This window comes from Penicillium coprophilum, assembly GCF_028826855.1.
Source record: "Penicillium coprophilum strain IBT 35676 chromosome Unknown utg000002l_segment0_segment1, whole genome shotgun sequence".
NCBI classification, from domain to species: Eukaryota; Fungi; Ascomycota; class Eurotiomycetes; order Eurotiales; family Aspergillaceae; genus Penicillium; species Penicillium coprophilum.
In genome coordinates, this window is record NW_026622722.1 from 4,408,574 (window position 1) to 4,431,639 (window position 23,066).

General features: G+C 46.5%; 10 protein-coding genes across 10 annotated transcripts; 4 read left to right on the forward strand and 6 right to left on the reverse strand.

Annotated features, from left to right (window-relative positions):
• Positions 1 to 857: 857 nt before the first annotated feature.
• Positions 858 to 1,807, reverse strand: N7500_003708 (SDR family NAD(P)-dependent oxidoreductase; the record flags this gene model as incomplete). Its single annotated transcript, XM_056674854.1, has 2 exons — positions 858 to 1,057; positions 1,111 to 1,807. 2 exons carry the CDS (start codon positions 1,805 to 1,807, stop codon positions 858 to 860), a joined length of 897 nt encoding a protein of 298 aa, XP_056535379.1.
• A 375-nt stretch (positions 1,808 to 2,182) lies between these two features.
• On the forward strand, positions 2,183 to 2,486 carry N7500_003709 (uncharacterized protein; the record flags this gene model as incomplete). Its single annotated transcript, XM_056674855.1, has 2 exons — positions 2,183 to 2,243; positions 2,326 to 2,486. The coding sequence occupies 2 exons, from the start codon at positions 2,183 to 2,185 to the stop codon at positions 2,484 to 2,486; spliced, it is 222 nt and encodes a 73-aa protein (XP_056535380.1).
• A 1,043-nt stretch (positions 2,487 to 3,529) lies between these two features.
• N7500_003710 (uncharacterized protein) lies at positions 3,530 to 3,862 on the forward strand (the record flags this gene model as incomplete). The annotated part of the gene is made up of 1 exon (XM_056674856.1): positions 3,530 to 3,862. The coding sequence occupies one exon, from the start codon at positions 3,530 to 3,532 to the stop codon at positions 3,860 to 3,862; it is 333 nt and encodes a 110-aa protein (XP_056535381.1).
• A 4,931-nt stretch (positions 3,863 to 8,793) lies between these two features.
• On the reverse strand, positions 8,794 to 9,531 carry N7500_003711 (uncharacterized protein; the record flags this gene model as incomplete). Its single annotated transcript, XM_056674857.1, has 2 exons — positions 8,794 to 8,859; positions 8,911 to 9,531. The coding sequence occupies 2 exons, from the start codon at positions 9,529 to 9,531 to the stop codon at positions 8,794 to 8,796; spliced, it is 687 nt and encodes a 228-aa protein (XP_056535382.1).
• A 310-nt stretch (positions 9,532 to 9,841) lies between these two features.
• N7500_003712 (aldehyde dehydrogenase) lies at positions 9,842 to 11,493 on the forward strand (the record flags this gene model as incomplete). The annotated part of the gene is made up of 3 exons (XM_056674858.1): positions 9,842 to 9,894; positions 9,948 to 9,989; positions 10,038 to 11,493. The coding sequence occupies 3 exons, from the start codon at positions 9,842 to 9,844 to the stop codon at positions 11,491 to 11,493; spliced, it is 1,551 nt and encodes a 516-aa protein (XP_056535383.1).
• A 324-nt stretch (positions 11,494 to 11,817) lies between these two features.
• N7500_003713 (DUF2417 domain-containing alpha/beta hydrolase) lies at positions 11,818 to 13,454 on the forward strand (the record flags this gene model as incomplete). The annotated part of the gene is made up of 2 exons (XM_056674859.1): positions 11,818 to 11,955; positions 12,015 to 13,454. The coding sequence occupies 2 exons, from the start codon at positions 11,818 to 11,820 to the stop codon at positions 13,452 to 13,454; spliced, it is 1,578 nt and encodes a 525-aa protein (XP_056535384.1).
• Positions 13,455 to 14,082: 628 nt separating this feature from the next.
• On the reverse strand, positions 14,083 to 16,242 carry npl4 (nuclear protein localization protein 4; the record flags this gene model as incomplete). Its single annotated transcript, XM_056674860.1, has 4 exons — positions 14,083 to 14,364; positions 14,424 to 15,882; positions 15,946 to 16,076; positions 16,150 to 16,242. The coding sequence occupies 4 exons, from the start codon at positions 16,240 to 16,242 to the stop codon at positions 14,083 to 14,085; spliced, it is 1,965 nt and encodes a 654-aa protein (XP_056535385.1).
• Positions 16,243 to 18,266: 2,024 nt separating this feature from the next.
• pst2 (putative NADH-quinone oxidoreductase Pst2) lies at positions 18,267 to 19,216 on the reverse strand (the record flags this gene model as incomplete). Its single annotated transcript, XM_056674861.1, is given in 5 exon segments — positions 18,267 to 18,426; positions 18,442 to 18,533; positions 18,589 to 18,985; positions 19,009 to 19,133; positions 19,190 to 19,216. The coding sequence occupies 5 exon segments, from the start codon at positions 19,214 to 19,216 to the stop codon at positions 18,267 to 18,269; spliced, it is 801 nt and encodes a 266-aa protein (XP_056535386.1).
• An 852-nt stretch (positions 19,217 to 20,068) lies between these two features.
• yth1 (cleavage polyadenylation factor RNA-binding subunit YTH1) lies at positions 20,069 to 20,833 on the reverse strand (the record flags this gene model as incomplete). The annotated part of the gene is made up of 1 exon (XM_056674862.1): positions 20,069 to 20,833. The coding sequence occupies one exon, from the start codon at positions 20,831 to 20,833 to the stop codon at positions 20,069 to 20,071; it is 765 nt and encodes a 254-aa protein (XP_056535387.1).
• A 576-nt stretch (positions 20,834 to 21,409) lies between these two features.
• Positions 21,410 to 22,450, reverse strand: N7500_003717 (NAD-dependent epimerase/dehydratase; the record flags this gene model as incomplete). Its single annotated transcript, XM_056674863.1, has 2 exons — positions 21,410 to 21,981; positions 22,036 to 22,450. 2 exons carry the CDS (start codon positions 22,448 to 22,450, stop codon positions 21,410 to 21,412), a joined length of 987 nt encoding a protein of 328 aa, XP_056535388.1.
• Between the last annotated feature and the right edge of the window lie 616 nt (positions 22,451 to 23,066).

Genomic DNA, 23,066 nt, shown 5'->3' on the forward strand with positions numbered 1-23,066 from the left:
AAATTTTTAAAGCGCGTAATAACTCGGGCCGTGCTCTATAGCACATCAAGAGCTGAATGGGATGACTGTCATCGCCAAGAAATCCAAGGAATAAAAACTCCGGATCTCGCCTGCACTAGAGCAGCAGCGTTAAGGGAGTGAGATGAATCGACAATTTCTATCCAAGTCTTGTGGGTACCAGCAATATGATATTCCTCGATCAAACTTCGTACCCATACATTGAAGCTATTTATATGGCTCACAAAAAGAAGAGAACTCTAGCCCTTGACCTGTAGCACTTACCACATCGACTTTGTAGAGAGTGATGTGCAGTTCGCCAGGGTTTCCTGGGTAGCTTCCAAACAAAAGACCAGGTACAATCGTAGAAATTGGTTGGAAGTCCCACTCGAGGAATCCAGGAGCAACGGTATATCATGAATTCAAATTTCAAAACTCTATAGGATTTATAGAAGGGTCAGAAAATAGCGATTATGGAATGCTAATTTGACACCCTAAATGGGCTATATAATAGGGGCCTTATAGGCCCCAACGAATGGGCCGTGATTTGGGTTTGGGGCCCAAAGTCCAGGCCCAGCTATGGACTTCCCGGAGGTCTACACTTAACTTCAATGGCTTGGCTGAACAGATGGGAAGCCCTGTTTTCCAAACCTCATGATCTTATGTAGTAGAATATGTCTTGGAAAGGAACATAAATGTTGTAGTTATTCAAATTTTTTGTTCTAAGCTAATGTAGTATACGCGGGAGATGAGAGATTGAAAACTTTCGAATTCTCTAGATACGCCCGTAGACACGATGACTCTGTCGGTAACTTTACGCTCCAAATCATCCAAAGTCGTGATGTATGGCGATGGTAATGCTACGACTTCCACATTGTCTTCCAGTTGGGATTCTGGAAAGGCCACCCGCCAAGTACAATACTAAGATCACTGCTCTCCTTGATCTCCTCAGCCTTAGCCTTGAGCTCGTCAACGTCCCAGTTCGCCCATAGATACTTGCCGTTCAAAAATTTAGCTTCGGGGCTCGCAAGCCAAACACAAAAGCTCGCCGGCAGAGAAACTAGATCAAAGTTAGCTTCCATCACGCTTATCAGAATCTCGACATGCACTTACCATGATCTTCGATGCCTGTCGCTTTGACCCCTCCAGCTTCTTTGTTCATCGCGGTATCCACGACACCAGGCTGGATATGGAAGACGCGTAAGTCCGGGTTTGCAAAGGCCAAGGAATCCCAAATTCGGAATACTGCTAGCTTGGCGACACTGTAGGCAGCAAAACCAGGACCAAAATTCACATGCGCAGCGGACGAGTTGATTTCAATAACGACTGCATCTGATGATGCATGCCGGAGAAAGGCCTGGGCAACAGCGAGTGCACCTTTGAGGTTTTCTTGAATGGCTCCAATGAATCTGTCGCTGTCCACATTTCTGATGCCTTCCTGTGGCCCAATAATAGCCGCATTGCTAACCAAAATGTCGATTGAACCCTTGATGGCAAATTTGGCAAAAGCTGCATCGACTTGGTCCTTGTCCGTTATATCGGTAGGGGCCACGAACACCTCGATCTGTGGAAATTTGTTTTCGATGGAGGCTTTTGTTTCCAGAAGAGGTTGCTCTCTGCGACCTAGGAGGGCGATTCGTGACACGCCTGCTTCAGCAAAGTGGTGAGCAGTCTCTGAACCGATGCCGGTACCCCCTCCGGTAACTACCAATGTCTTGCCTTTAGCTGAAAGTTCCGGCCTGCTAGGTGATATAGACTGGTAGGCTTTGGTGTGCCACTTTGTGGTTGGGGAAGGGAATGGTGCTTCCATAGTTCTTCCAAGTGTTTTAAGATGTGCAAGTTTTGGTTTTGCTTGTTGATAGGAAACAATGTTTATGGAGAAGAAGACCCATACTTATATGTCTAAGTATTGGTCGACTCGGTCATGGAATCCTGCAATTTGACATTTTGAAGAAACCGGGAGAACCAAGTGTACTCAAATCTCTCAGAAACAAGATGACCATTGTTCACTACTGTGGTTAGAGATAGGTTCGAGTTGTGGCTCGACGTCTCGGCTTTTACATTTTGTAGATCCCCGAGCTGACAAATACCCCTTCCTGACGTTGGAACCCCAATGGACATTATTCTATACAACAATCTAGGTACTCCCGATTTCCAAAATTTATGTACGACAGTCAAAACTGAAATGTCCGAGAACACCAACACCGTTTTGCGGTGTACCGAGTGTAACAAACCATTCGATAAGGGTAAGTCCCATTTTGACTAGATGCTACCTACAGAGTCAACAACCTACTAAGTTGAATGAATTATAGACTCTACTCTGAAAAGACACGGGTACTATTGTCGGTCCCGAGGGGCGGGCTACACTGGTCGGCCTAGAGCCTGTGATTTCTGTTCAAGAACCAAGACACGTTGCGATAAGAAAAGGCCCAAGTGCTCCCGGTGCATGGCGAGCGGCATTGAATGTCATTATACTTCTAAGTCACTGAAATCTCGAAGACGCGGTGTCCAAAATGGCAATGCAGTGGACTTTCCTAGTAATCAACAAAAGGATGTCAATAGCGATAACATTCGCCGTGATGAGCTTGCTGTCCTCAATCAAGGGGTCGCAAACCCCGAAAACGAATATTACAACTGGGATGCACCAGGTATCGAAATACAAAACAACGAGTTTTTCGACCCTTGGGTCATTCAAACAAACATGACGGGCGATTTTCCCTCTGCGAGGGATTCTCTGACATTCGAGTTATCGCCTCTGAGGGACCAAGGGCTTCAAATTAACCCTCCAATTGTCAAAAATTGGTCAATACCCGCATCCCCAATTCCAAACCCTCACTTACTCACTAAGAGATCAACACCCAACGCTGGAATGGAACGAACCGCCAAGCTCGTGTTTCATAATCTGAAATCCTATGTCCTGAGTATGCTGCGCCACGACTCCCTTCCACCTTTTATTCATCCGTTTTTGGTATCGGCCGAAGTTCTCATAGAGCCAATGACAAATTGCATCAACTTATTGCATATGATTGGCGGCGAAATGAAAGGAAGTCGAAAACTGTTTTGGAGAAACGTGCGCATGGAGTGTGAACGAATATGCGATGAGGTACGATGCGTTGTGTATTGTTCAGAAGATGCTGTAGAAGCTTACCACCGTTCTTAGCGTCTGTCTTGGTCTAAATGGGAATTGCTTGCAGCTATGCAAGCGTTAGTCATTTATATCATTACCCGGGTCGACGAAGGAGAAACGGAGTACAATGGCCTTGATCCACTTTTAATCACGAGCGTGACAGTGAGTATAGGCGGGACTTGGATCTAGATTGGCTTAAATTCAATAATTTAATATAGGTCATAGCTCAAAAGCTCACCGAAAGTGACATTGCGGAAAACTATAGCCTTGACGGAACTTGGAAAGATTGGCTTTTTGAAGAATCAAGACGAAGGTCTGTCCTCCCTCTATCGTATTTTACACTGAAATCAAGCAAAAACAAGCTGATTGAGATCTAGGTTGTCTGTGATTTACAAAGTTTTCAACATGCTATTCTACTTTGATCCCGCGTTAAAGTGCAATTTGGCAAACGATTTAGTTCTAGCGCCCTTACCAGCGAAAAAGCAGCTTTGGGAAGCAGGAAATGAGGCAGTTTGGAGGTCAGAAAGACAAAGGGAAGGAGGAGTCCAGGTTGAATTCGGATTGGCAGGAAGCGGAGAGTTGGTTAAACTTGGTGAGCATTACAGTGGAGCTGTGATGGTTCATACATCTATGACCGCTAATAACCCAGCGAGGGCTAGCGCAAGATGGGAGGAGTGGTGCGAGGGAATGGATGGGCTTGGTGGGCTTGTTATGCTTGCTGCTTCTATGGTAGGGTAGTTGGTGATTTTGAGTCTGATAGACGGGGAACACGCATTACGGTGCGCATGGGCTTGGAGCATAAGCCACTTATTCATGCCATAGGTAATCCCCAACACACTTTCAAAGATTCTTCTATTCGAGAGAATGGTGGAAGCTGAATTACAAATAGGCATAGCCGTCTCGATACGAACTATTGTAGGGGAGTCGGAGGATCAATTCTCTCATGGAAGACTAGCGTAGATTACAATGAACAATGCTTGCAAAGATCTACAAAATGTGAATATCTCAGAGAAGGATGCCGTTTTGCGATCAAACCTATTCTTGGGAAGAACCCCTCATCTCTGGAAAATATAGACAGACACGACTATCGGTGAAATAAATTGCGTACGCTGATAATTATGTGCAAAAAAAGCAGCATAGAAAAGATGAAAGATCACTCATTGATGCTCCCCCTGAGGCCAGCTGGCCTAACATTATAGGATAACTTTGTAATTTTAATCGTAGTAACCTTACGAAATTAGCGAAACAGGCAAGGCTACTCTCCAACCATTGAGGCGTTCACCAGAATTCGGCTAGCAGACCAGAGTCCCACTTCGTAGCGAATACCCACTCCTGGTTCCTACCCAATTTAGCAAAAATAGCAAAAAGGATATATGTAACGACGGCTGCATGATTCGAACATGCGCCTCCGAAGAGAATTGATTTCTAGTCAATCGCCTTAGACCACTCGGCCAAACCGCCATTTAATAGTTGTTGTAGACACAATAGCTATAAGTACGGCTCACGGAAGTCAGTAGCCGCCCCGAGTGCGCCAGTAGTTCGCCTACAGTAAATTTCGACCGCCTAGCCCACCGCCGGATTGTAATAACTCACCGCTGGCTTTTCATTACCCTCTAATACATAGCCTTTTAATGATATAGCTCTTAGATCTAATTTTTACACCAATTTTATCAAGTAATTACTCTATTTCTACATAGAATTTGATATCAAAGGGATAAGTGGTAGTATAGAGTAGGTAGAAAGCTAATATCAAAAAGCAGAACAGTAAAATGAATAATATATATCTATGTATAGTAGAAATTAGTACGAAGTAGAAGTATATATAACACACAGTAAATAAAAGTCAAGCAGTAAATCCAAGTAGTCTACACATATTTGGATCGAGCTTTAAATATCAAACTACATAAGTATCAAAGTAATATAACTTTTATAGAGCATTGGGGCGATATTGGTATATTAAATTGTACCAAATACGTAGATACGTAATAGTACTGCTGGCAAAAAGGGTAGGCTACTGGCGGCTATGATTGCCGCAATACCAGTCTAGGATCTGGGGTAGCCGTGGAAAGTAAAAACCGATGGCAAAAAAATAGGAGCGACGGCTGCATGATTCGAACATGCGCCTCCGAAGAGAATTGATTTCTAGTCAATCGCCTTAGACCACTCGGCCAAACCGCCAATTTGATGTTAGGCTTGGCAAAAAAGTGCACTATTCAGATTATCAAAAATATCTCTTTTGGTTCACTGATTGCCCATGATATTGCTTGTCACCAGTGTTTATGATAGACTCATCTCTATGTGTATTGCCTAGATTGTATTGTTTGGCTTGTCCTGGTTATATAGCTGTGCTCTCTTCTACTCTCAGGAGGCCATATAACATCAGATTGAGGTCTGATCGTATGTCAGGTCCCTCGAAGGCTTTATTCGATTTCTGGGCGTCCTCTTGTTCTTGGACTTTGTTTAGGCGCAGATAGAAAGTGGTTAATATAAGTTGATTATTTCAGGATAATGAGAGTTGATCTCGCTGGTCTTCTCAGGAACTATCGAGCGTTTATCGGGAGATCATATTACTTATTGGGATAGCGTAAGTCTGTAGTTCTCAGTGTATCGTGGCGGGGCATGGTTGTCGGACCAAGCTCCTACAACACAAATTAGAGCGAGGGATATATTTTGCGCTCTCGATCATAGATACGTGTCCTGGGTTAGTGAGGGCTAGGCTATCTCTCTCAGATATCGCTTCAGGGTATAATTTTATGCCATTATATACGTATATTTGAGAGAAGCTACGTATATTCAACCTGATTAATTGGCTATCAGCCTTCGAGCAAAGGACATATATTGAGTATTCTGCTCTGCAAGGATTCACTGAGTTCTGTATTCATCTAGCTACTTAACATCTTGGGATTTTCAATGATACACCTAGATGCTATTCAAAGAGGGCATCCAAGGTTTTCTTTGTCTCTTTTTTCTTGACGCGGTTCTTCGTTTTTCTATCACAACCTACTTATTGTCGATGTTACTTGCTTCGACTCTAGCTTTTTCCATATGGTATGGTTGGGATGACGTGTTGCATCTTATGAGGTGGAGAAGGCCCGACATGTAACTCGGATTCAACAAATTAAAAGAAGTACTTCCTAGGCAGTATCTACTCAAAATAGCACTGCTAGGAAAGTCCTTGTTTATCAAACAAAGCCTATGCATATATACAACTCTGACTACATATCACTATCAATAGACCAATTGGTCGCTTTCCTCCCTTGCTTCTTTCAACACATAGTTGTCTGGCGTTTGGCTTGAGCGAAAAGGAAAAGAAAAGAAAAGAAAAAGAAAAAAAATTGAAACAGAAAGCAGACGACAAAGAAAAGCTTCCCAGTGTCTCAAGACCAGCCACTTTCTCTATTTCCTTGAATATGTATTGATCGTGGTACATGCTTTAAAGTTATAACGTTCTTGGCCATGAAGGAGGTGGTGGATAGGATAGGAAATTAGGATAAAACATCCAAGTCGAAATATATTTCTACGTTTATTTTGTTGATCCCTATAGACAATCCTTCCTCCACGGGTAGCTTTTCAACCGACCCCAAGATAGATGGGGAATACATTTTGGTTTGGAACATGAGGCTTTTTACGGCTCGTTTTAATATCGAATGGCGGTTTGGCCGAGTGGTCTAAGGCGATTGACTAGAAATCAATTCTCTTCGGAGGCGCATGTTCGAATCATGCAGCCGTCGCTCCTATTTTTTTGCTATCCGTTTTATCTTTATCCGCTACCCCAGGCGTCAATTCGGGTAGCGATGCTCGCTATCCAAGGAAAGCACTCAAAAATCATCGAGATTTTATGCATCAGGTACTTCTGCTTCTACTGGGGAGTTAGTGCTAACACATAGGCATCAATCAACATCGGAGTAGTTATGACATGATCAGATGGACAGCTGACGATAGTGGGAAGAGATTATTTCGGTCAAAATGTGTACCTATGAAAGATTTAGTTTTTTTCTAGATAAGCATTTGCGCATAGCTTAAGAAGACCTCCTTGATTTTAAAGCCATGGATTTGTTGGGACGTCAAACGAGCCGATGCTGTTGGAACGGTGGAATATAGATACATCCTGGTCTGTGTTCTAAGCGTCATATATATATACATCGACAGCTACGCGCTAAGCAACAACGCTGGCTGAAGTGTCATAAAATATATCGTGGCAATTTAAAACTGCATCTTCCTCAGTTTTATTGTACTAACACAATTAGAAGAGAGTATTCGCTGATACCAACTGGTCAAAAGAACAAACATGAATATGGGGCTAATATCCAGGGGCACTACATACTGAGCTGAGAGCAGCTTTGGATACGAGCGTGCCATTCAGAAGTCAACATACATACAAGGCTTTCCGATGGTGCATCGTGTGGTCTGCCATTTTCGTGTATCACTCAAAAAGACCGGTTGACCCACTCTGGCCTTCAAATAATGCATCAACATAATTGCAATCTCTGAGATATCTTGCTATCAAATGGCGGTTTGGCCGAGTGGTCTAAGGCGATTGACTCGAAATCAATTCTCTTCGGAGGCGCATGTTCGAATCATGCAGCCGTCGTTCATATTTTTTTTATGCTGTGTATAAACACAACTTTACATCATAACCTTTTTTTCTCAAAGTCAGAACACTAAAGGATTGAATTTCAATATCTACGTTGTTCGATTGAAACGAACGGCAGTGATTGATCAAATAGGACACCTAAGGTGTGGAAGCCGATTGGATTAGCTGGAGGAACCTTCATATTGCTCAATTAAGTGTGAACCTTACGGCTTCGCTTCGATTGAGAAACGGTCTCAGATCAAATGGAATTTAGGACAAATGGGATAATTAAAACAACTCGGTGCAGATTCGGAAAGGGTAAATATAGACGTACGTTCAAAACCTCTTGGCGTCGGTTACTTCCATGATAGCTGGAGATTTAATTAGTATCTTGTTATCGCTGTGTTGTGACCCTTCTATTTATTATATCGAGCTTAGTTTTTTTTTTTTTTCTATAAAAAAAAAAACACAACCGCACTAGGTATACTATGTGTGTACATTTTAATTTTCAATGAAATGTGACTGGTGGTCGAGAAAGGGTAATATATATTTTGATACTCCGTACTGGATATATACACAACTAGGTCTCACGCGGGAGTACCACTACTTTTCGGGAACCTCTATGACTGAAACTTTATCTCAACAATGCGTCTCTTCGCGTGTTTAGTCACGGGTAATATGTAGCGCCGACCAATCAACAATATATTATCAGTTAGAATCATAGAATATTACCCCAAAGGAAAGGCCAAAGATAGGATCTAACATAAGTTAACAAATAAAAGTCACGTTTCTCGGAATATTCGTATTGTTCGGTGTTTATTGGACCCTGTTGGGCCCTCATTCGAAGCCCAGTGGGCGTTCACCCCTGGCCTATTGTCCACCGATTGGCTTAGGGACCGGACCTAATACACAGCCTCTTGGTGGGTTGGGCTTTGGGCTTTGAGGAGCTCTAGGAGAGGGGCTGTATTCAAAGTCACTTGAGAGATAACTAAGAGGCAAACACAACAAACACGGGCAGATGTTTCACAACATGGTATACCCCATATTGCAGGAATTATGTGGACTGGACCAGTTCAGATATGATATCCCAAAGTCCTTACCACCGGGGAGGAGGCGCAGTACTGAACCTCGTGTCTGCCATGTACACGGCAATCAGTGCAGCCTGAACAGAGCAGTTAGTGTTTGTTTACCAAACAACACAAGATGCACTCACCAGAGACAAGTCAAACCCCTCAGCGACGAGAATCTCCAGCACCTGCCGCGGCATCAAGGACACATCACCTTGAGAGGTAGCTTTGGGAAGGGTTTTGTTCATCGTCATGCTCTCACGAATATCAACCACTTTCTGGCCCCCAACACTAGCGGAGAATCCTTGCCATGCGAAAGAGCCCGTGTCTCGCACTTCGACTGTCACCATCCTGTCACGCTCACTTTTGGAGTCCGGCTCCATTGAATTGCGAAAAGTAAGTTTGTAGACATTTTTCAAGTCGACCCTGAAATCCACAAGCTCTTCGTCTTCCTTGCCGGGTAATCGCACCCGCAGGGGTCTTTTCCACGCGAGGACGGCCGCACGAGACTGGAACATTGGGAGTCCCGACGAGTCACGAAATTCCCGAGCTGGGGTATCGCCATATTTGTGGCCAGTGACCGTGAAAATGGTTGAATCGTCCCAGTATCTCTTGATGGTATATTCATTCGGCGATCGGTGGTCATATTTAGGTTTCAAGTAGAGGAGAGTTTCTTCGTCGGCAATGTGCTCTGTTCTAATTCCGACGGGCTGAGAGAGTGTCTTGACAGCCTTATATACGGGCGTATCATTGCCATACTGAGACATGGCTGGAGGTCTGAAGTTGAAAACAGTGCAGATCTCAACATTTCAAAATTTGGAGAAGGGATCCACATGGGCCACTACCCGACACATACCGGCCCAGCGATTGTGAATGAAATGCGAATATGATAACTGAAACCATTGAGGGTGAAAGTGCTTTGGAAACAGGAGGATCCCGAGATCGGATCGAATATCGTTGACCCCTCATCTGGGCAGCCCCCCCCAGTAGATAAGCCAGATAAGCGCAATTTATAAAGACATCGATCCCCCTGAATTCAGGGATGACTCTTCATGTACCTGAATATTTTCTCTCAATATGGAATATCGTTTGTGGCTGGCCGGTAAAGAGCAAGATGGGAATGCAGACCGGTGGGTAAAGGCCTTGTTGACACTCCCGAACCAGCATTGACAAGTATATACAGCATTCCCATTGAAGACCCAGCAACCGGGGAGATATTCGCGCAGTAAGCTACTTTGCAGAGGCCTGTTGATCCTAGCTTAACCATTGATAGATGTCACGCTGCCTCGCCAGAAGATGTCGAAACTGCCATCTCCGCTGCTCACGCAGCATACAAGTCCGGCATATGGTCGCGTGCGAGTCGTCATCACCGCGCCGATGTGCTAGAAAAATGCGCAGCACTTCTCTCCGAGGCCCTCCCGCAACTCATCTCAACCGAATCAAAGCAGACGGGGCGAGTCATTCGGGAAATGAAAGCCCAGGTCCCATCTTTGACAAGATGGTTCAAATACTATGCCTCACTGCTAAGGGTCGAGGAGCGGTCTGTTCTACCGACGATGGGTAAATTGCACAATTTTGTTGACAGAGTGCCTCTCGGAGTGGTCGTTCAGATCACCCCGTTTAACCACCCCTTGTTGATCGCGGTGAAGAAGCTTGCTCCGGCACTTGCTGCCGGAAACAGTGTCATTGTTAAGCCCAGCGAGCTGACTCCATTGACAACTCTTATGCTGGGCAAAATTCTTCGCGAAGCAGGAATTCCAGATGGCGTGTTTAGCGTCTTACCTGGTTATGGAGCTATCACCGGTAAAGCACTGGTTGAGCATCCCTTGGTAAAGAAGGTGGATGTGACTGGTGGTACCGAGGCCGGCAGGGCAATTGGAAAGATCGTCGGTGGTAATCTGGCAAAATACACCGCTGAGTTGGGTGGAAAGGCACCCTTGATCGTGTTTGAGAAGGCCAACATCGATACAGCGGTCAACGGAATCGTCTTTGGAAGCTTCATTGCAAGCGGGCAGACCTGTGTGGCTAGCACCCGGATTATAGCCCAGAATTCGATCATGGACGAGCTATTGCACAAGCTCAAGGCTAAGATCGAGAGCATTACACGCCGAATTGGGGCCCCCAGCAACCCAGAATCAACCATGGGACCACTCATCTCCAAGAAGCAGTTGCTGAATGTGGAACGCCTTGTCAATAGTGCTCTAGAGGGAGGAAATGCGGTTTCTCTTATCGGTGCAAAGCGGATGGTCTCTCGAAGCCCACTTGACGAATTCAACCTTGAGAAGGGATATTTCTACGAACCAACCCTACTTGCATCTAGCAAAGAAGACAACAGTATCATGAAGACATCTATTTGGCGCGAGGAGGCGTTCGGCCCTGTTATTGTCGTTGCTGGTTTCGACACCGAAGACCAAGCAATCGCATTGGCAAATGACACCGAGTTTGGATTGGGAGCCGGTGTATGGACACTCGATCTTCCTCAGGCTTTCCGAGTGTGCGAGCAGATTGAGGCAGGAATAACTTGGGTGAATACCCATCACCGAAATGACCCTAGCAGTCCGTGGGGAGGTTCAAAGTCCGCGAGTGGAGTTGGAAGCGAAAACGGAGTCGAGGCTTACAATGCCTACACAACATCAAAAAGTACAATCATAAACTATGCTTCTCCTGATGAGTCCTTGGCTGCGGATGACTGGTTTGGAGATGTCTCCGGCAATGTTAGATATGGTTGAATACTCGAGGCAATCATATATCAGTCAGAGGAATTTATATCCTTTCTACCACTACTGCCGTATCTCACTTTAGTCTATTTTCTTCTATTTCTTTTTAGAGAACGTGTGTATTATGTATCTTCTGGCAAAAAGATACAAAAGCTGGAAAAGCAGGAAATGACGGTGCGACTTGAATATCCAAGCTATAGATCTGCAGCAAAAAAATGCATGATGTCATACCAAGCCCGGGGGCGTTCTATCTCCTCAAACATAAAACAACGTAGACTCCTCTCTTTTAATTTATATGAAACCTATTAAATCAAAAGATCGACATTAATCTTCAGCATGTCACTCCGGGGTCGCAAAACTGACCCTAGGCCCACGGGGCCACCCCACACCCAAGATCAGCACGAACCTACCGAGCGCTCAAGACTGCTTCCTACAGAGGATAATCAAGGGTTCCTCACCCCAGATGATCCTGCCGTGAGTCCAATAAACAGAACACATCAAAAAGCAAAAAGACAAGTCGTAGCTAACCCAAGAGCAAGGTATCACCCTACAATCTATGGAGCGTGCGCGCGCTGCGTGGCTTGTCAGTCACTGCCTTAGCAATTAGCTTCATATGGTGGACTTTCCTGCTGGTCTCCATATTTGTCAATCCACCGATGATCCACCCTCGGGGGTCGGGCTTCTTTGCCTTTTCATACACGACCCTGGCGACAGGATACCTCGTCGTTGGACTGTTATTCTTCGCAGTACCATCCAAGCCCATGACCATATGGGCAATTACACTTGCCGTTCTGCTTGTATTGGACATGATTATCATCCTCGCTGCGCCGCGGATTCGTCTTGAAGAAGGCTGGGTGGGGATCGCTTCTGTCGTCTGGATAGCTTTGATCTCAATCCACCATGCCATCCAGAACCAAACGGTTGCCTGGGGTAAGCGGGAGGAAGAAGAGCGTCTCACTGGTCGAGAAGAGACTCGACGCTCTCTACGCGAGTGGGTTGCTGTTCTCGCGGAAAGTATTTTGCTAGCTATCATGGGTATCGCTACCATCTTGTTCACAGCGACTCTGATATTGCGTGCTTTCGACGCCGGGCTCGAAGCTCCAGGTAAGCGGTACTCAGTGCATGGGAATACCTATCAAGTCCATCTCGCTTGTGTCGGGAACAAAACAGCAGATGATAAAACACCAACCATTCTTCTGGAGGGTGGAAACGGACCGGTTGAACATTCACTGCAACCTTTTATCGACGATGTATATGGCCGTGGCAGTATCGACAGATACTGTTACTGGGATCGACCAGGATTCGGATGGTCAGACAACGCACCATCGCCCCATTCCGCAGGCATGTCGGCGGATGCGCTAGGAGAGGCCTTAGCTCTTGCAGGCGAGACTGGTCCATGGATAGTTGTTTCTGCTGGAGTTGGGAGTCTTTATTCGAGGCTATTTGCCAGTCGCAATCTCTTCGAAATTCGAGGCATCTTTATGATTGATCCCCTCCACGAGGCATACTTGGGAGATATTGGACGACCCGGTCGTGGGTTTTTGCTCTGGCTTCGTGGTATCATCTCTCCGCTGGGATTGGACAGACTTGCCGGCGCTATTCTACGAGGTCGTTCTCGCGAGGACCGCGTGATTGGTCGCGCGGCTTACCAGTCTGGAAAATATATCAAAGCGAAGCTGCAGGAAAACCTTGTTGCTGTCACCATCACAGCCGCGGAGATAAAGTCTGCTCGCCATGTCCAGATGGGTCATACTCCGGTGGTTGTTGTGAGCTCTGGACAAGAAGTGAGAAAGAATTCTCAGTGGGAAAAGCGACAGGAGGATCTTTCTCACATCACAGATAACCTTTTGTCTTGGGACATTGCTGACGATGCCCCCCATGAAGTATGGACCACCGGACAGGGACGGGAGTTATTAGAAAGACGCTTGAAGGAGCTTGTCCAAGAAAGTCAGATGCATGAGCAATCAGGTTGATCACCGCCGGTTTGTTTTGTTAATATTTGGGAATTTGGCATTTTCATTCGGGCGTTTATGGGCAGTGCAATATTGGAGGCAGGGAATTTGTCGTAATTGTGCAAAATGAAATGAATACCTGTGAAGCTAATGAGGGAAGATGATGCTTTTTCGCCTAACGTCACATCACTACACATAAAATTTACTTCTATGTAGGCTTATTAGTTCATAGCATCTACCTAGGCAACTAATCTTTCCTACCTCATATCTACGTGATCCAAAAAAGCAGATTAAGCCTCCGAGATGCGAGCATCAATGAATTGTCTATCTACAGCAGACCTCAGGGCTGTAAGGCGCGTAAGACGTAGGCTGGATTTCGAGTATATTCGTCGAAAATGCAGGATATCGGGCAGAGCTTTAGTCTGCTATAACTAGTCTCCGAACCCAACGGCGTTCTAACTTCCATTCCCGCACCATAAAATCTCTCTTCATTTCGGATCCGGGAATGGACGATGTCTCGGACAAAAGGGCGATGAACAGTCACTAGTGCCTCCCTCGTAACTTCTGGGGCAACGCGGTGGGGGAACTGAACCGGAGGGTCTGGGGGAGTCCGATGAAACACGAACGAACGGCGCAAAGACGAAACCCGTCACTCTAAACTAGCTCCCTTAAACCTCTTAGCAAGCTGGTCACTCTCGGGACTGGGAGATATGGACCGGGGTAGGGTGGAGGATGGGGGGTTGCGGCGTTTCCGGGTTTGGGAATCCGGGCGAGAAGGCTCGGCCGGTGTGGGCCAGGGGCGCTTAGGGGGGCGCTCACCACTCTCTTGAAGAATTGTCATCAATGTGGCCCATCCTGGGGTATTCACAAGCTGCATGCCCTCGGCGGGGGACTTCGTTCTGGCGACGCGGCAGAGGAGTGATTCCTCATCCTGTTCGGTGATCTGATTTAGCGTTACGTATGATAAAATATGCACATTAGAACACTGACCTTGCTAAATGTGCCGAGTCCATGCAAGAAGCACAGAATGTGGAAATCAGAAACGCCTTGGATAGCTTTATCGGGGTCACCATGGGACATGAGTTTCTGGGCAACGTGTCGAAGCTCTTGGCTCTCGCCGATAACTTCACGGTTTTCGATAGGGAATCGACTGTTGGTGAATAATGGGGACGATTCTGTTGGGAATCCGTGGGTGAGAGTGACTAGTAGGAAATCGACGGGGAAACTCGGCTCGGCGCTCTCCTGTACACTTGCACCGTACTCATTAATTCGTCGATAGAAGACTTCGGGAATGTATCGTGTCCTGCTCCCGGCATCTTCGTCATACTCCGATTGTACCAGCATCACGCTCGGGTCCGCTGAGGGTTCGATGATATCTCCTCGAACCATCTCAACTGCAGAGACAGATGCTTGATAAGAGCTAACAGAAATGGCACCTGTCTCATCTCCGCTGAGCACACACGTTACGAAATCTGAACCGAACTGTCCTGTCCGGCTCCATTTTGTTGACTTGGGGTTTTGTGCTTGGAGTCGTGCAGCGAAGACAATTTCGAGTGAAGACAAGAAGTAAGAGTCGATGTGCCGCTTGCAAACCACTGAACCATCTCCACGGCCGCCATCAATCAAGTCAGTAAAAATGACACCAACCTTCTGCAATCCGCACAGATGGGCTACCTCGTCCACTTCCTTTTCGTTATGCCAGTCATGGAGTGTAACGCCATCAACTTCACCCGTTTGCGGAGGCTCGTAGATTGCTTCCACAACGGCCTTGATACCTAGTGGTACTTCAGTGTATTCCTCATATCTTCCATACAAGAAACCCAGTCGTTGAGAACCAGACTTTCGCCAGAAGTCGAGGAGGGAATTGATTAAATCAGGTGACGAGAACTCCACATGGTCTACCATACGAAATTCCTGGGGTTGTAGACTGATTGCACTTGGCTGACATTTGGTGCAAATGCCCTCCGGCCAAGGTGCGTGCCCCGATGGGCAGTCATTTCGCACTCGGTAATATGGCTCGTTGAGCGGAGGCATAAAAGAGGTTCCCATTTCGGGCTTGTTGGTCGCGGCATTGATTTTGCGTAGGTATGAGTGGAAAGAGAGATGCTTAATCTTCTTCTCTGCCATATTGCTCGCATCGTAAGGCTCAAGTGGCATGCAGTAATCGCACATGCCTCGAGGGCCGTGCCTGCACATCTTGTAGTCCATGCCACGCTTGATTTTCCCGTCTTTCTTGTCCAGTAAATCGTCCAGCGGTGATTGCTGCACTAAGTCCCACGGGTTCTTCATCGGAGCGGCAACACCTGGCAGCGCACGGATCGGGACTGTCTGTTGTTTGGAGATTGGTGTTCCATTGAGTCGGTGTTCTGAAGTGGTAGATACATCGCCATTCGAAGTTCCATTCTGTTGTGCCTGTTCATGATACCCAATAAAGAGCTTATCGCCATGCCTTCAAATGAGCGTTGCGTGAGTAACTTATTCCGTAGAGGCCAGCACAATGTTCGCCACTTACTTCAGGCCAACCTTTTGGATCGAAACCCCTTGTAGGCCTTCTAGCGGTCTCTCCTCACCACCTGTGCCGATCGGTTTATTTGAGAGGGTGATGGACGAAGGTTCGACATTTGAGGGAAGGTGTTCTAAAATCTAATGGTGAGTTGCGGGTTAGCTATTGGCTCATCTTTCTGTCGTTCTCTTCTGGCCAAGGGCCAACAAGTACCTTTTTCTGAAGTGAAGGGAAGAGTTCCTGCGGGCTGACCGTCAGTCGGAATTGGCCGTTTCGACTCTCGAATCGTAAAAGAATGGAGGCCATGTTGGCCCTGAGGAGATTCCAAAGCGATGCTGAAGAGAAAGATTGAGACTTAGTAGCTCTACTCTCAAAGGACCAGTGGAAGAAGAAGACAGAAGTGAGAATGAGAAGCTTGACCCGAAGCTTCCCTGGTCACGTCACAGCTGGCGGGCGGTATGGTACCTGGCTGACAAAACACCCTGTGGTCGATTGCGGAGTTTTCGGCGGAGCATCGGTAAAGTGGTAAAGTCATTACCATTGATACAAAGCCTCAGATGCGTGTACGACATAATATATATCCAACTACAAGCGCTCGAGTCTGCAGGTTCGCAGCAATAGGCTGAAATTACCCGCAAAGCCATTTCTTAGATAAGTGAGAATTTAGGTGAGCAAGTATCGGGAGACGTAATTGGCCAGTTAGTCGTAGTACTGGGCTACCTTTTGCTCTGCTTTTTTTTATATATTCGACTAGAGAGTTGAGTTCACTTGTTCATTGACTCCTAGGTCTTCTACCTCTTCCAAGTTACCACGTACCCACACTCACTTGGTGACTAAAAATATGTGAGGTCGCTGTCTACTCGATATCGATACTTGCCGGCCTCGTGAGCTTGCATATGCACACAAAGTGACTATAGAAAAGCACACCGAGGTCCGAAGCTATATGACGACATTAGAGAACGCGAGGATATTGCCTAGGATCTTGAGTAGAGGAACAAAAAGAAACGCAAACCGCTTGCCAGACTTGAGCAACTCCAGAAAATAACAATGAACACACAATGTGGGTTGCTTGATGATCCTCCCGAAGCGACAAAATTCACGACCAATAGATAGGCTTGAAAATGCCAGTGACTGTACGAGCCCTTGAGCCAGTTCCTCGCGTCTGCGCAGAGAGTCTGCTGTCATACCAAGCGAAGTCCCGATGTCTCTGCGGAGTATGTATACCCAACTTGTATATCATGTTGTATCCGATTCTGTTTGAGTCAGAAGCAATCAGCAAGATCAACAAAAAGTCCAAATCCATTGTACTATTTACTAAGTAGGTTAAGACTGAATTTCCTATATTCTAGAAAGTTGTACTTGCTAGTAAAGATGGTAGAGATCCTCGTAAAATATATCTATGAATAGCCTCAGACAAGGGACGATATGGTGTTCTCTGGAATATCATATAGATAGTTGAATTCTTCTAGTCTTACTATGTACACAGAACGAGAGGACTTTGGGAGACAAGTAGCAACTTATATGAGAAGCGAACCAACAAAAGTAGGTTCGCAGCCATACTTACATAGACTACGCAAGTCTGTCCATTCTAGTTCCCTGACCAATGTGCCCCTATGATGTCTCCTTGTCAGGAAGGTTAATGGGTTTCCCCATACTTACGCCCGGCCAAAAGCCCGTAAAAGCCCTGACAACATATCCCTTGATCGATCAAAACAAACTAGATAGGGGGACCCCACTCAGGAAGAAAGAGATCGTCGCAGGTCTGGCCTAATGAAGAACGTGAATATGTATAATAATCGTGCCAAGCGCCCAACGCACTGGTGTATTTCGGTGTGTTGGGCACTTGGCACGATTATATAGCAAGATTTGCGACGCATATGTCTATTTAGGCATCCGGACAGTAAAAAGGAGAGAAAAAGCTCGTAAATTCTAGCTATTATCCGGTGCACATTTCAGGTGATATATAGAAAAGTCATTTTCACGAATTAACCCAAACCGAAGATATGAGAAAACACTGCAAATATCAGCAAAGAGATATCACAAGCCCTTAGAAGCGGAAATTATCTCTGGGAAGAGATAGGTCTCAGAATGTGCCCAGAAGCATAATCAAAGAATGTAAAGGACCTATTGGACATGGAGATCTACATGTTACTAGGGGTCTTACGAAAGCAATTGAGAAATCTTCCACAAATTTCTTGCATTAAGCAAAGATGATTGTTGATTGGAAAATGAAAATGGTATCTCCGTATCATCATAATAATCCGAAACGCCTAAGAGAACGCCCAGGAGAACAGCCAGAGACTAGAAAGAGCAAGGAGACATGAAACCAATCAAAGAATGGTACATTTCTTGGGCAAGCCACATGGCCCCTCATTGCTCTTCTCCTTGGCTGGCTGCTGAGTACCCTGCTGCTGCTTTTTGGCAGGCTGCTCAGTCTTCTGAGCAGCCTCCCCGGCAGCAGGGGTCGAGCTCTCCGGCTTCGACTCGGTACTACCATGCAGTCACTGGACCCTGGAGACAGTCTCGTAGAAAGCCTTACCCTGGGCAGTGGCAACCTCGAGCTCAAGGGCAGAAGGCTGACGGGAACCATCGGCACCCTGGAGATGGGACGGTCAGCAAGAAACGCATCAAGGGCGCGTCGTGTTAACTTACAGCGAAGGTACCAGCACCCCAGGCGCTACCACCGTGAACCTCGTCCAAGTTGGCCAGCTGGGCGAAGACGGTCTTGTAACCAAGGGGAACGTAGATGAAACCGTGGTGAGTGAGAGTGCTCATGGAGGCAAGAGCAGTAGACTCCTGACCACCACCCTGGGTACCGGTCGATACAAAAAGACCGGCGTACTTGCCCCAGAAACCACCGGTGGACCAAATGCCACCAGTCTTGTCCCAGAAGGTCTTCCACTGAGCAGGGAAGTTACCGTAACGGGTAGGGATACCGAAGAGAACGGCGTCGTAGGCCAGGAGGTCAGCGGGCTCGGCAATGGGGTAGTCGGCCTTGGAAGGAGCGCCCATCTTGGCCAAGACTTCCGCGTTGAGGGTCTCGGCAATCCTAGAGACACAAAATGTTAATACAATGACGTGAGGAGGAAGAAGAAGAATGGTGTGACTGACTGGAAGATGTCGGCTTGACCACCAGCGGACTCAATGCCCTTCTTCTCGGCCTCGGCCAAGGCCTTGATGTGGCCGTACATGGAGTACTGGTTGGACGGTTAGTGAGATAAAAAGAGAAGTACAATGCCATTGGAGTACATACGTAGACAATTGCAATCTTGGGAGCCATGGTGACTGTTTGGAAGGATTCTGGAGGGAATGATGGGAAAATGAGAAAGAATGGCGGGGAGGGGAGCTAATTATAAGAGATCCATGACACCCCGCCGGGAGGAATGTCCTCAGTACCTCCCTCCCCATATTAATTAATACGTGTCTCAAGTACCTCTATGATTAGCGACCGTAATAGAGCTTCATAGTGGCTATCAGTCATCGATGACAGAGCATATTTGCAAGATGATTGGTCGATCAGGCTCCACTCGGATATAGCTCTGGCCTTAGTGATTCTTACTGAGAACTGACAAATGAAAATTTAAGCGCTAAGGGTCTTCAGGGCCAACGAGTTACGAAACCATTAGTAAAAGAATAATAATCGTCCAGATACCGCATCTTCCTTTCAATGGCGGCATTAGAAGGATATACATCATCTGTTTGCGTGCCCATCATGATGTCATGGCATCACTGATAGTTTGGGAGGCTTCGAATGCGTCCGTAGAAGATAAGCTGACATCGGCCTACTTAGCTCCGGTGGCTGAATACTAATTCGGAAAAGACACTAGTTTCACAACATTATAAGTCTAGTATTATTGCTAGGCGAAGCGAGTAAGACGGCTACATGATATGTTGTACAATAAGGGTGAAACAGGTATGTCTCCCTTGTAGCACCAAGTGTGCCATTGAGCTCAAGTGAAAAGTAAATATTGGAGAAGATTTTTGCGTCAAATTCAATGGGGGTATCGCGGGATTAGCGCAAGAACCATAAAACGAAAAGAAACCAAGGAGCCCGTGAACCCCTTGCTAAAGCTACACCTCACACCATGCCATGCAATGTCGCCGAAAAAAAACCCTTGCGATAAGAATCCATCTACCCCCTTCCACGTCCGCGGAAGCGGCCACGCCCAAATCCACCACCGCGGCCACGTTCATTTCGCCATTCTCGTTCCCGTTCTTTCTCCCGTTCTTGTTCTTCGCGGATGAGAACTCGTTCGTGCTCGAGTTCTTCCTCCGTCTTCTCTGTGCGCATTGTAGGCCGTGGTAGGTTTTCCGCCCAGCGAGGGTGAGCATCTGCACAGGCCTTGCCATCAGGGCAGAATCCTGCCAGATAGAAGACACATAGACGCCGGCGTACGTGTCTCTTTGCACATAGTGGTCCTAATTCGCAATATCCGCGGTCGTAGTGCTCGCAAGGTGGCAGACGTGCCTCCTCACGGACATGCTGGTAAAGGCAATCGTCACCATTGGTGCAGTATCCGGATCGCGAAAATGACTGGCATTCTGGCATTCGTCGAAGGTTGTATTCGTGGAGGTATTCGCATTTTAATCCTTTCTTGCATAGTCCCTTGAGGAAATGTTTGCAAACTAGCGATCCGTGTGTTGTAGAGGGCGCCATTCCGGATGCTGTGGTAGTGGAGGTCGTCACTCGGGACGGAGTGGGATGACGATCTGGACAGGCAGGTCCTAATGGACAGTGCCCTTCACTATATGCTTTGCAGACAGGTACATCGCTGGCGAGTCCGAAGCCGAAGCTCTTGCGCAGAAAGGGTGTGAAAGAAAATTCATTATAGCTGGGATCGCGTGTTGGTTCGGCGGATAAGATATGCGCAGCTACAGTTTGAGTGTCGGCAGCCATAATTCGATGAAGCTCGGGAGAAGTGCTAAGGGTAAAGAGATGATCGGTGGTCTCGTCGAGTCAGATGGGTGCGTTTGGCTGACTAGGCACACCACTTTGTGAATAGAAGTGCAGAGTTTGCAATAGGAGTAGCGATCTCAAATTCTCAGATCTCAGCTCAAATTGACATAGAGAAGTAGATTTGAGAAGGAGTCTTAGTTGTCGAAGATTGGCGAGCTGTCCAGGTTGTTCTCCATTTGTCGCCTTAGAAATCAGGTGGCAAATAAATGTTTGGCTCGTTTGCATTGGACATTCGAGAATCGAGAATTAACCCATGGACATGAATCTTCACAACTTACATCGGAATTAAGATTTTCTTCCTACATTAATAGCCTCAAGTCCCGTGCTATTCTTCTCTTGGGAAATATACGGTCACATGTCAAATGGAGGCAAGGGAGATGGGAACGAGTGAAGTAGAAAACTAGATGCTTTCAGGACAATGGAACTCCAATCATTGTCTATTTGACGCTGAGGCCACAGCTGACATCTCAAAACATTCTTATCGATCTATAGACATATAATTTGGCAGACATAGGTTTACATGAATCCGAGCTGCTGGTCCATCAGGTCCCGCACCATCGCCTCGAATGAGCGCCATTGAATCCCAAGCTCTCTCTCCGCCTTAGTTGTATCAACTGGTGATGAGAGACACTGAATATCCTCCGTGACCAATGCTCCACAGTTTGGGTAGAGTCTTCGCACGATTCGTGCAATCTCTGGGCCTGTTGTCGTCGGCCTCGCTAGTAGATACTTCGAGCCATCCACGATCTTGGGATCTAACGCTTTGATGTGCGCTTCGGCCACATCCTGAAGATGCACTGCCACAGTGTCTCTAGTGCCATCGCCCTTCATGATGAGATTCCACAAACCACTGTTAGACCCCCACTTGATTCCTTCAGCGGAAGTCTGAAGAAGGTTGTGCCCATATACATAGGCAGGATGCAGTGTCACTAATGCATAGTGTGGCTTCGCTGTTGCTCGAAAATCCCAAGTTGCCTTGTCTGCAAGAAGTTTAGAGGCCAAATACAGTCGCATTGGGGTCACAGCGGGGTTTTGAGGGTCCTCGAATTCGCCATTCTCATCAACCGAAAAGTCCCAATCGTTGTCCTCTAGGTGGTGTGTCAGTGCAACTCGTGGGGATCGGAAAGCGGGACATAAATTACCTTTTATCACACCACCAGCAGGAACTCCAGACAAAGGAATCATACTCGCAATAGACGAAGTAATCACGACTTTCTTGATGGTCGGTACCTTTGCGGCTGCTTTTAGCAAGGCAGTGGTTCCTTTCACAGCCGGAGGAAAGTATGCTTCCTTGTCGGTTCCACGGGGAAGAGGGGATGCAAGATGAAGGACATAGTCCACGCCATTCAACTTGTCATCGAATGCCGTCTCATCAGTGAGGTCTGGAACGATAACAAATTCCAGTCGGTCGCTATACTCTGACAGCAGGGTTTTCAACTGCTCGGATGGCTTCCGAAGACAGACTCGCAATCGATACCCGGCTTTGAGAGCTTCCACTGCAGTGGCGCTCCCAATGAAACCTGTGGCTCCGGTGATAAAGATCAGTTCGTTGGACATATTGTTGGTTGTTTCAGAGCTGGCAGGGAGATGTTAATACTGCGTCTCGCTGTCTTTTATACCATTTACATGAATTTGTAATCTGCCAGGAAATTTGATTGCCTTAAGTTCCCACCTACATATGTACAAAGCTATAAATGATAGAATCAACCGACGTCATGGCCGGGGTTCAAGCTAGCCCGAATTCCCCGAGACAACCACATGTCATGATTTTATTGTTCCCCCGAGTGATCTACCATATGTGTACAACACAGATGGCAGTCAGTGTCACTATTGGGAGACTTCTAGGGTTGAAACGTTGCACGATATGGTAATCAAAATTGAAGCCTCGGCTGATGAAATGATCAAGATTCTTATACTGCACAAGCGGCCCACTGTTCTATTTAAGGATTTTCAATTACACTATCTCCCCGAGAAATTAAAGACTATTTAACACGGTCATAGATACAGGTGATGCACAGAGCGATGGTACCATAATATTTGATATCACTAACCTCCGAGGTGTGTTCGGGGTTGTATTATCATCAACGTAATATAAGAATGAACAGAATCCAAAATATATACAATCGATCAACAGTTTATTTGAGATTGACATTGAAATTACTTCCCATAATAT